Consider the following 12,189-nt stretch of genomic DNA (forward strand, 5'->3'; position numbering starts at 1 on the left):
TTTTTTTTTAAATTGAATAAACAATTTAATTTATTCTAAATTGATTTAATTTAATTTAAATTTGAGTTTATTAAGGGTCCTAAATAAATCATGCTGTTATTATCAGAATTATATCCAATACCTTATAATATGATGTGAGAAATAGTGATGTATAATCTAACTGATATACTTTTATAGCAATAAACTGATAAAGTATGAAAATTATTAGCCTTGTCATTTTAAGGTGCAGTATGAAAAAGGCCTGATATACAACAAATAAATATATAATATCAAATAAAATATGATGGCAGTAATTAAAAAAATATTGACAAAAAAAGAGAAATATGACAAAAAATATTATAAGAATGTGGCAAAAAATGTATAATTTGTGATGAAAATAAAATTAAAATACGATGCAACTGTTGTTATGGTATTGAGAAATGATTGATTGATTTATTTCTCCTGACAGAGGCCTTTTTTTTTCAATTTTCTATAGTGTCATGGTCTTAGACCCATTTTCTTATTTTTTTTGCCATATTAAAGTAAGGGGACATGCACTAGAGAAAATAGGCCTGTGTCTGTTTTGCCTTACAACAGCAGTGCGGTATAATAAAGGAATTGGGCTCCTGTGTGTAAAGAGTTAGAAAAAGTGTTGGTGGGAACGAGTTCAGAGCCACGAGAGGTTTTATCAGAAGCTGCACAATGAGGCTGGGGAAGAATGTTTGAAATACTTTCCAGTGTGTGTCTGTCTGTACTGGACTGAAGATGCAATGTCTGCAACATAAAGACTTTTATCCTTTTTGACATGAGCCTCATCTTGGTTTTTACATATCACTTCAAATTCCCTCTTTAGAATCATGTTGTAGTGAGGTTTAACTCACAGGTGATGAATAACAGAGGTGGCGCTAACGTAGGTTGTAATAACATGCCAACAATCATTAAATGTCAGACAGGAAATATGTGAGTTCATCCACTACATGACCACAAACACACACCCTCCCTCCACGGTCTCTCTCTCTAACTCTCTCACACTCTTTCACACACTCACACACTCTCAACATGTTGGCTATGATCAGAGTGAGGGAAGCTGTGGTGTTTTCAAGGCTCTATAAATAGCCATCATGATTTCTCACCACCATAGCCGCCTCGACCTTTAAACACTGTGCCTATTCAGAAGTATCATCCGAGCATATGTAATCCCAGTAACCGTGTTAGGAAACTATAAACCGACCAGTGTCAGAGCCAAACTACTGGAACACTGTACCCATTTATGCCTTTACACAGACAGGAAATGTCTCAAGCTCCTGCTGGGATGAAGCATTTCTGCACATCTTCCCCTCACTCGCTCTGCCAGTCTGCATCTGTTTTCCCATGCAGCCCCTCTCTCCTCTAATGGAATGTGCATCTCAGCAGTATGGGACGAAAGTGTGGTTAACAGAGCTCTGCTGCGTGAGCCCGTCTGTGTTTTCATGTTTCATGTGCCTACATGTTGGCCTCCCAAAAAACGAGATGAGAGACACAGACTCCCAGCAGGAAAACAGCCAGACGCTCTGGGGAAGGATGGGGCACTTCCTCTGGGAATTACCCACACAAATTCCTGGCGGGTATTTTCCAGTGGAAGTGCTCTATCCTAAAGAAGGCCAAGCTGTTCCAGTCCAATATGGCTGAGTGGGCTCTCACCAACTAACTCACCTGGTTCAGTAAACTGTGTGCAACAACAGACTCTGGCTGAAAACAAAGCAAATTAAAACAGGGATTATAGTTTCTATGTGTGGTTTTTTCAACTTCAAATTCCATTCTGAGCAATATTGAGCTCATTCAATCCACAAAATATTTACCCTGTCTTTAATTTGTAGTATAAGTCATACATTCGGGTAGTACAGCTCTATATAATATATAGATGTCTCAAAATAATGGCGTCATTGACAAAATTTAAGCGATTTGGGATAAAACTCAAAGTCCTGGTTCTGTGCATTAAAACGTACAGAGCTTTAGTTGTTTTCAAAGCAAATCTCCCCTGTACCTTCACACAGTGTTTTCTTGTTGGACCTCAGTGTAGACACAGAAAGAGAAAAAGGAAATCTTGCACAAATTAATGCTGTAAATTAAAATAACCATGTGGATTTCACTAATTCAGACTGTGTGAGCTTCATATTATCTTTGGGAGGAACACAGAGCATTTGGCACAAAAGCTCTGGATTTTGTTCCTCATCCCTTAGACTGGAATCACTTAGGAAAAGATTAATTCACAGCAGTCAATCACCCTTCCAGTGTATATGGTTATGAAATTATTATTTAAGTTTTTCACGGCCCCCATCTTTCCTTGGAAAAGAAAAACAAACCTGAGCCAAACGTGTTGTGTCTGCCAGCTCTGTTGATGCTGTTCTGCAGTTCATACTGTGTCGTGTACTATTTCGGGAGGAAGTAGAATTTTTTTTTTTTTCACAACTTCTTTTGCGGGAGCAGAAGCAGAGACATTCTTGCCATTTCTCAACCTCGCCAGTCATTTAATTAAAGCAGTGAGTCACAGTCGTGTCATTGTCCATTTAGACCTCGCAACTGACTTTTCGATTTTCCGCCAGGGACATTTGAATTGAATTGACTTTTTCTTTATAATTTCCCATCAATCCATGGCAACAGTATTATTCTCTTTGAGAGCCAGTGAGAACATTTGAAGAAGTTACAACGACTGCTGGACGTTTGGGCTCTTGCAGACGGGCGGGAGAGCTCACACAGGAAATGTCTCTTTGGTTGAGTAACCAAAGTAAATATGACACAGTGGGCACTGCAGAGAACCGCCTGCCTCTATATGTCCTAACACCAACTTAGAGTATCAGAGTTTTCTTTACTGTGTGTGTTTCGCTGAGGGGAAAAACAGCCTCACTTTCAGCCCACACCCTTCTTATGGAGTAAGGAGGCAACAGGAGATTTCAGCCCCATGTGAAAGTTTCTTATTGATGTGAAATTCAAGTGTTCAATTTGAAATGGGCTCATGGAGCAAACTGACAAACCTGATCAGACAGGGCATCTTTGGTCATAGAGGAGCCTGCACGCTCAGAAGGACTTTCAGGTTTAATGTGGAGAATCATTTTCTGGTCTTAATTGTCAGCACATGCTATTGTTGTGAGCTTTCCAAACATTTAAAAAATGATTCAGCCCCCTTGGCTACTTTCAATATCAAACTCTCTGGATCCAGTGTTGTCTTAATGCTGCACACAGGGCTGTTGTGAGCCGTCTCCATCTGGCTGTGTACAGCGCTGTCTCTGCAGACACCGACACGTGGACAGGGACAACACTTCTGTGGAAATCTCAAAGGGGGAAAGGGTGCGTGAGGGGGAAAGGGTGTGTGTGTGTGTGTGTGTGTGTGTGTGTGTGTGTGAGCCTTTTGGGGGGGAAGGCTGCTTTCCTCCTTTAGACGTGCTAGATTTATATCGTGGAGCTGCAGCTGGTTGACATTAACCCTTCCACTCCTGTAAATCCAGGCACAGATGTCACTTTGCTCTCAACACACACACACACACACACACACACACACACACACACACACACACACACACTCACACACATACTTCCCTACTATCTTCACTGCATAGAGACAACATTTATCTGTAAGGGATGACATAATGTAAGGTTCAGCATGATTAATCACTGAAGAACAAACTGAACAAACTGTATTTGGTCAATTTTAGAGGCTAAAATGTGGAACTAAATAAGTTTGTGATATCAATTATTTTGGAAGCATCAAAGCCTGTATTTTGTTTTTATTTCCCTACACCTCTCACTAAAATTACCTATTTTTGCTGTCGGGCAGCTGTAATCATACTGATATACTTATCTTGCATATATTTGTATTATTGCTTGTTTCCCCGGCTAAGATTCTTGCGTGTGTTTCTGGAGCAGTGATAATGCAACTCTTTAACCCGTGACTCCATTTCAAAGACGGCTGACAAATGCCCCGAAAAGGAAATGTGTGCTCACTTGTTATTTTTGTAATCAGCATCCTGTTTCAACACAATCCTGTTCCCAATGCCAGCAACAAGTGTGCAGAGCAGAGATACACAATGTCACACAGCCGTTCACACACATTAATGGTACTTTTTTGAAGGTGATCAAATGGAGCCTTCACCGTCTGGCTTCGGGTGCTTGCACAGCAACGTGTCCTGCTGTATGTTCTTCAGAGCTGCACGCTGCCTGGAGTAGATGAGACACTGAATCATCTTCCGCTGCTTGGCTTTGCTTTCATTGGCTGCGAGTTAGACCACCTCCAGAACCCCAACAGACTGTTCCGGTAAGAACAAGCCCTTTCCCAGATTACACACACGCACACACACACGTTTGATTACTCTCAAGCGACATATTCTACCATAGAGCACATGCGTACACGTTGTCTGTGCATGTGCATGTGCACGTGTGAGCGACTCCCTTGTCTGCAGCCCAGGTTACTTGAAAGGATCTGTGTCTTTCATGTGGTTAAGTGGTAAATCTAATGATCTGTGTTGATTGGCCAGGGCTTTTATCTCCCAACAGGAAGGGCTCGAGGGCTTCCGTCGCTCTAAATCTGTGTCTCATTTGGGAAAAGCCACCAAACGCACAATCTGTACACACGGCCCAGCTCTTTGTTTAAGTTCTAGTCAAAAAGAAGGATTATATAAGGATTCAAAAAACATTTTCCTTGTCTGAAACACGTTTAAGAATAAAAACACAGTCATGGCCAAAGAAAAATCTCACTGTCTCTGACTTACTCCTCTTTATTCTTGCTCTTTTTGGCTCTTTGGCTTTACATGATAAATACTTTGGGATCAGCATACACATCGTAGCACCAGTCCCATCCATGTTATCTGTCTGTTGTCGTCACAACCTTGTTGATAAACAGCATTCTAACAGAAGACACTGATAAAACTGTAGGCAAGAGAGTGACACCAAACAAAAACAGAGCTGCGTGGTCAACGGGATGTTCGCAAATTAGTCCATCTCACTTCAGATTGCTTTCATACAAAACATATAAACAGATACAAAATATATTTATATACTTTAAAAAAAGATATCGAAAATAGTCCCTTGCGAAAACTACTGAGTACCAACACAAATCTACAAAACTCTTCATGTAAAGGCGTTGTACTGTGGATTTACAGCATACACATTATAATAAGTCCCAACGGAGATATTATAATGATTCTGTAAGAGGGGATAGAGATTAGATTAGTCGATAAAAGTAATGATAAACGACTGGGGGACAAAGACTTGTGCCTTCACAGAGAAGAAGAATACTTTGCCCTCCTTACATAAACCCATCCTGGGTATCGAGGACTCTTCACCAGAAGCTGCTTGGCTGTTTACAAGTCAACAAACCCATAAACACACAGACTTTAAGGCCACAGAGTGATTGTGGGTGATGCTGTCACATCACTAAGGATAAAGGTTTGGTGTTAGGAGACTAAAGTGTGAAACCTGGGATTCCAGGAGTTATCTACAAAACACATCGTGTTAAGGCGCTCTACTGTAAACTCACTGCATAAAAAAACTCTAATAAATACCGACAGGAACATTATAATGATTCTGTGAGAGGGGGGAGACATTAAGTTAGTCGATAATATGCAAGAGGGGACACAAACATTTCAAAAGAGTTCTACTTTGACCAACTAACTCCAGTCAGCCTCTCATCCTGGGTATCTAGGCCCCATTTACCAGAAGATGTTGGAATGTTATCATGTCAGCAACACAGAAACACAGAAGGCCACAGGCTGATGCTGCCTCATCACTGAGCTGCGGGGAGACAAAAGGGATGGATCTGAGATTTGGAGAAGCCGTTGGGTTGAATTACAGTGAAGTGAACTATTCCTCATCTTGGTGTGGATCCCTCCTCCATCACACCTCTCCAGGCCCAGCATCAGATGACCGTCTGCTCGCCGCTGCACCTCCTGCGCGCCCCGTACACCAGCGACAGGAGGTAGGAGACGCAGCAGAGGCAGGCGAACACGGAGGCCGTCAGGTAGACCTTGTACAGACAGAAGTGCTTGTACAGATCCATGTTGCAGTACGAGGTGCGCTCCGTCTTGTAGATCATGACGCCGATGGCCGGCAGGTAGAGCGCGGCGGCGGCCACGTCGTGCGCCAGGTTGGTGCACAGCCACCGCTCCCCGCCCAGCAGCGGCACCAGGTCCTGCTTGTCCAGCAGCGTGATGAAGAAGAGGCCGAGGGTGAGGAGCCAGAAGAGCACGGCCACAAAGAGCACGAAGTGGATGGAGCCCTCGTACTTGTTGGCGGCGATGGTGACCCACAGCCCGGCGCCGACCACGATCTGCAGGATGCGGCTGATCCCCAAGAAGCTCCGGAGGAACTTCAGCATGTTCTTCCTCACCTGCGGAGGCTGGGGAGGCTGGGGAGGTTGGGGTGCCATCTCTGTCTCTCTCTCTCTCTCCTCCTCCGATCACTCTTTTTTTCCTCCCAAACAGGGCGGGTGCTCTGCCAGCTGCAAACAGCTGGGGGAAAAAGAAACAGATGTGGGGAAAATAAATAAGCCAGAGGAAGGGTCCGGGTTGAGGTCTGACGATGAAGCCCCCCTGCCTCCTTAAAAGTGGACACGTTTGGGTTTAAAAGAAAAGGATGAACTCTCTGTTCTTTCCACAGCCCCGGGATTTTGAAATGAAAAAGCCTCTTGTGTGTTTCGTCTTTTCCGTTTCCTCTGTTGGATGTGTGCTGGGGGGGCTGGGTCACAAGGAGAGAGAGAGGGGGCGGCCTGTAATTTGAAGCCTGCACCTCCTCCTCCTCCTCTGCTGCTGTGCTGACCCTCCTCCTCCTCCTCTGCTGCTGTGCTGACCCTCCTCCTGAGCTCTATGTAAATAAGTAAGAAGTGATGGGGAAAGTCTATCAAGACAAAACACGGGGTTAATGGTTTTCACACTTCACAGTGAAAACAAAACTAAGAGTCAAAATTACATGAAATCTGTAGTATATATGGTTTTTAAAGAAAAAAGAAAATATATGACTTTCAGGGACGGATCTAGGATTTTCTAGATCAGGGGCCGCAAAGGGGCCACAATTTACACAGAGGGGCCAATGAAACGTCCAACATCCATGCTCAATTCCATTAGATGCACAATGACAGACGACTGCCAGGGCAACTTTAGGGCTCAATCTAAGGTCCTGTAGACATGTGGTATTAACATGTGTTTTTTGTGATCCGATAACAAGCTGACAGATCTAATTAAAGGTGGGTACGCACTCAGATCGGACAGAGATCCGATCACGTCAGACCACATTCGGAGGTGGTCTGGGCCACATGTGTCCACATTCTATTAGCAGTGTGAATGCAAATCTGTCCTGGGCCACATATGAAGGACTTCCTACTCAGCTGCCTATTTCCTCTGAGCTGCTGCAGAACAAGCGTTTTTTTTCTCTTCTCGTTGATTTGTTTGTGACCACCTTCACAATAACACTGATCACCACATGATGATCGATACTTTTATTAAATTGGTAAAACCTTTCTTCACAGCTGCACAAGATTCAATAAGTCTCCCAACCACACGCACACGCACACGCACACACACACACACACACTCACACAGTGACATCGGACACATCTGTGAACTCAGCCTGGCACAAAACAACATTGTTTGGTCTTAATGCTTAATGACATACATGTTAATTTGCATAGAGTGGGGAAGTGACCGTGTCAAACGCCACTGTGACATCTGCCAAGTGTCCTAATAACATGAGGGCTGTGGTATATATATATATATATATATATATATATTTAGTGTTTTACTTTATATGAGACATTAACTCAATTCAAGCGTTGAGATTTCAAATTGCAACAATATCTGAAAATCAGTGGCGCACCTAGGGGGGGAAAACAGGGCCAGATTATATTCATAATTCAAATCAAATCAATTAAACATTGTCTTCTGTATTTTCTATAATATAATTTGTGTCTTTTTTAAAACAGCATTGTATTGATTTGCTTCTTGGTGTTTTGTTTATGTCTATTTATCCGACATCGATGTAATGGCTGTTTTGAATAGACATGAATATAAAGCCCTTATTATTACTATTATAAAATACATTGAGCTCTGTTCCAGCAGTGGTGGGTTCAGGGCCTATCGTGCGTCATCCTGTGAGCGCAGGATGCTCACGTGATGTTTCCCTCTCATATAATTGACAGACGCTCCTCGTGCCAGCCCAGGCCCAATTGACGTCAATAGATTCCAGCGACTGCAGAGCGCGCGCACGCCCTACGTGCTCGAGAAACACAAACCCCGCCTCCTCCAATCCCTGTCCGTGGTTGGTCGAAATGAAGCGTCTCTCCGAGGCTCAGGGGGTGGGACCAGGAGGCAGCCGTCTCCTGATTGGTGATTCGATGACCATGGTTTGTGATCGACTGAGGACTCAAGGACAGAAAGTGTTTGCAGGTAAACACACGGACCTTCTGGTCTCTTCCGTCGGTTCGTGTTGGAGAAGAAGCGGCCATGCGATAGGACCAAAGTTGACCGGAGACATCGCTCGATCCTCGGGTGAGTTCCATTCCTCACATGACTCCCACGTGATTTCTATTCTGTGCCTTTTATCCGCAGAACAATGGAACTCGGCAGTGTCTAGGTTACTGTGAGTTGTTCCAATCGGTGCATGTCTCTAAATCGGAAATGCAACGATCTGCAACATTCGAGAGATTGTTTGCACATTCTTATTTTTTGCAGGGGATCGGGTTTGTGTAGAGTTCTCACAGCAAACAGCTGACTGACCAAACCGCAGCGGGAGGGGGAGAATGGAGAAGCCCGTGGCGTTCACTTGTAGTGTTAACCTACTTCTGACGCAGAGGAATCGGTCTGGGAATGGGTGTCAGGCTGTGTGCTATAACAAAACAAGCATGGACATCTAGTAACCAGATTAGCGTATCAATTCCTGCCTTTAGGTTGATTGTCTTGTTTTCCCTCACATTGCTGGATAGATATAGATATGTATTAGAAGTGTGTTAACATCATTCTGGGATGTTAACATAACAGTTATGAAACCTGTACAAATTGTGCTAATGTATATAGTATAGGCTGAGGCTTATCTAACAAAGAATATGTAACCTGGAAATAGGTGAATTTTTGCTTGGACCGGAAGATAAAACAATATCAGAAATTATTGTAGTATTATTTTAATCAATAGCAGTATAACAAAAGTCCAGTATATACATTGGTTTAATGCCTATTCATTGTGTGAGCGCAGTGAGGAAAGATAACACATGACTGACCTCAGGTTTATCAGGTGTTTGTCGTTCTCCGCTCACACAGACGAGTTTAGAACTGCAAGCAACCTTCACTCTGAATCCAAAATCTGTCTTTAAACTTAAAATAACAATTATGTGACATCGATACGCTGATGATAATACCTAATACAATGAATAGCAAAGTCAGTGTTTTTAAAGATGGCCTTACCACGGCTGTAAGACTCGTATTGCAAAACTGGAGGAATCCCGAGGCAGACGTTTGGGCTAATGAAATGGTTCAGAACACGTTGGGTAGAAATAATAACCTGGGAAATTCATCTGAGACATGGGAACCCTTCTGGCTTCATGTCAAGCTGATCCCATGAGAAGATTCATTCATTTCAATCAATGGCTTTACATCCTCAGTGTCTCCAGTTTTATTTTATTTCATGTGAACAGCGGTTCATCCTCGACTGTGTAAATGATCAAAGTGTGATGATGGTCACTCAGCTAATGTCTCTGTTCATGTCTCACTTAAACTCTTCTGAGGGGAGATGAGAGATGACGTTCCCATCTGCAGTTTAATAGGCTTTGAAGCACAGCTCATCGCGCTGCCTTAAGTGGGATTAAAGAATCAGAGCAGAGGGCCTGCGGCTGATTGGCCGTGTTTCATTGTGACAGTTTCCTGCTGGTGTGGTGACCCACCTTCCCAGTGCTGTTCTCTTCACCGCGTGTTGGCTTCTTATGTTGTTTTTGTGTTTTTCACCGTCGCAAACCAATCCTAACAAGCTGAAACTCTTTCTTCTTCTGCACAGAGTCGAGTCTTTATATGCCACGTTCCCCCTGTCTTACTCCGGATGGATACTGGACCCGCCTCCCCACCGTCCTCCAGGGTGGCGGGCCCCCCCCCACTGTGGAGGCTGGCCGAGAGGAGGAGCAGGAAGACCGGTTCAGGGAACATCTTCAGCAACGTGAATCTGTGGCAGCTCCAGAGACTGTTCAGGGCAGCAGGGGACCAGGATGCGGAGCAGAGGGCCGAGCTGGTTTGGGGCCAAAGAGATGAGGCTGAGCTGGCTCAGGCCTTGATGGGACTGAGGTCCCGAACCCACCGCAGAGGGCTGAGGAGCAGTGGGAGGGATGCTCTGGAGTCACGCTGGCTACGCTCCTTCAATCACCTCAGGTAGAAACGCTGCTTTCAAAAACATATTTCTTATACTTTTACAAGTTGTATATTGTTTTAACAAACCCATCATTGTTGTTAAGGATTGGGGAGAGCTCGGCAAGCGGCCAGGGGAAGGAAGCAGGAGAGGAGATTGATTCTGAGGCAGGAGCACACAGCAGTCCAGACCCACATCTACACTCCCCTGTAGGGACCACAGGAAGAGCTGCGGGGGCCACGGGGGCACTTGGTGAGGGCCACAGCCCAGCAGGGACTTCTGGGAGACCGGTCAGGGTCGGCTCAGGACTGAGAAGAGGAGGAGAGAGGGACCCAGAGAAATACCTCCATCGAATACTGCACTGATTGACTGCGTGACTGAGTATTAACCAGCGATTAACAACCGGATTGTCCCACCGCTGTCCTGAAGTGTCCAGATGCTAGAGCGAGGGTCAATAACTCCTGTGAGAAGCGACATCGCTCTCAGCACCGAAACGGTCGCAGTTGAAAGAATAGAATACTGACACAAACTCTGGCCTTTAAACGGCTCAGAACAGATGGTAACGATGCTGCACAAACACATCTCCACCTACATAATGTAGACAGCATGATAATCTGACCTGAATCTGGGTTTGCGCAACTTTACACTCTGGTTACTGCTCTCAAAAATGGCCTTATTTGTTTCCTACCACTCACACTATCTCGTCATGCTATAGACAATGGCAAAAACATTCCTGGATCGGGCCCCTTCTGCATCCAAATGTGACGGGTGTTTCCCGGGGTTCATCACAAAATGTCTTTGCATTTCAGTAGCTTTGGAGTAAAAGTCAGACACACTAATGAAAACACAACCTCCTCCTTGCAGGTAATAATGTCATATATGGCTACACTGTGGACATATACTGTACTTTTTTATGTCCTGTACCATACCCAAAGCCATATGTATGTGTGCATACATGACTGAGATGATGCACTGTAGCTTTAAAATATTGTTATCTTCTTGAATGTTTTGTATTCACACTAGCTCGAGTCACAAAAAGTACCAAAACTGATATAATTTTAGCCACTGTGTCCTTGGCTATGTCTGTGGTATGTTACACAACACTATACAAGGGGAAGACCACAATAAGAGCTAGATATTCGTCCAGTTATATACACTACTCCTCATTTTGAGATGTTGATTGACGTCTGTACCCGCCCTCTGTTTCTCATGCTGTTTCTCATCAGGTGAAAGTTTAACATCAACTTTGTCTTGAGACCAAACCTAAAAGTCAAAGTGAGCTTCACTTGATCAGGGAAAGAAAGAACTGGAAATCCAACTGCTGTTGATGTATGTACATGGTGACAGTGTGCGAAGCCACTGTGCCTAGGATAGACTATTATGTCACCAACCTCATCAGACTGCAGAAAACTTGATGAAACTTTTTCTGATAGTACAATGTTTGATGTGTCATATGTAGATTTATGCTCATTAAGTAAAGTAAACAAGAGTCTTTGTATTTTATTGTTGTTTTTTCTATATAGTCACAACAACACAATGACCATGTTAGGTTAGTGAAGATTTTGAGGCACAGACCGTCACAGTAGACCTACTGAAAAGGTTTTAACATGAGTGATGTTTTAAAAAAAAAAAAATGAAACATGTTTTCATTATTAAACAATAAGTTAAACAAAAAACATCTGTTTGGAATGGGCTGGTTACTTATTCTGTGGTGATGCTGGTAGCAACTTTTTTTCTAGAATTGTAATAATGACCTGCAGTAATTGAGCCGAGTAAAGACCGGCTGCAGGATGAGTCAACAGGAGCCTGGAGCTGAGTCTACAAGTCATTTCCCTCTTTGTGTGGATGTAAATTGATTTGAAT

The 12,189-nt window shown here is 43.6% G+C and overlaps 2 protein-coding genes across 2 annotated transcripts; one reads left to right on the forward strand and one right to left on the reverse strand.

Moving 5' to 3' along the window:
- Positions 1-4,711: 4,711 nt before the first annotated feature.
- On the reverse strand, positions 4,712-6,658 carry marveld1 (MARVEL domain containing 1). Its single transcript, XM_062401718.1, has one exon. The coding sequence runs from the start codon at positions 6,374-6,376 to the stop codon at positions 5,867-5,869; it is 510 nt and encodes a 169-aa protein (XP_062257702.1). The 5' UTR covers positions 6,377-6,658; the 3' UTR covers positions 4,712-5,866.
- A 1,677-nt stretch (positions 6,659-8,335) lies between these two features.
- Positions 8,336-11,824, forward strand: avpi1 (arginine vasopressin induced 1). Its single transcript, XM_062401150.1, has 3 exons — positions 8,336-8,489; positions 9,985-10,349; positions 10,433-11,824. The coding sequence occupies exons 2-3, from the start codon at positions 10,027-10,029 to the stop codon at positions 10,689-10,691; spliced, it is 582 nt and encodes a 193-aa protein (XP_062257134.1). The 5' UTR covers positions 8,336-8,489; positions 9,985-10,026; the 3' UTR covers positions 10,692-11,824.
- Positions 11,825-12,189: the final 365 nt, after the last annotated feature.

Source organism: Platichthys flesus, chromosome 12, assembly GCF_949316205.1.
Source record: "Platichthys flesus chromosome 12, fPlaFle2.1, whole genome shotgun sequence".
Lineage (NCBI taxonomy): Eukaryota > Metazoa > Chordata > Actinopteri > Pleuronectiformes > Pleuronectidae > Platichthys > Platichthys flesus.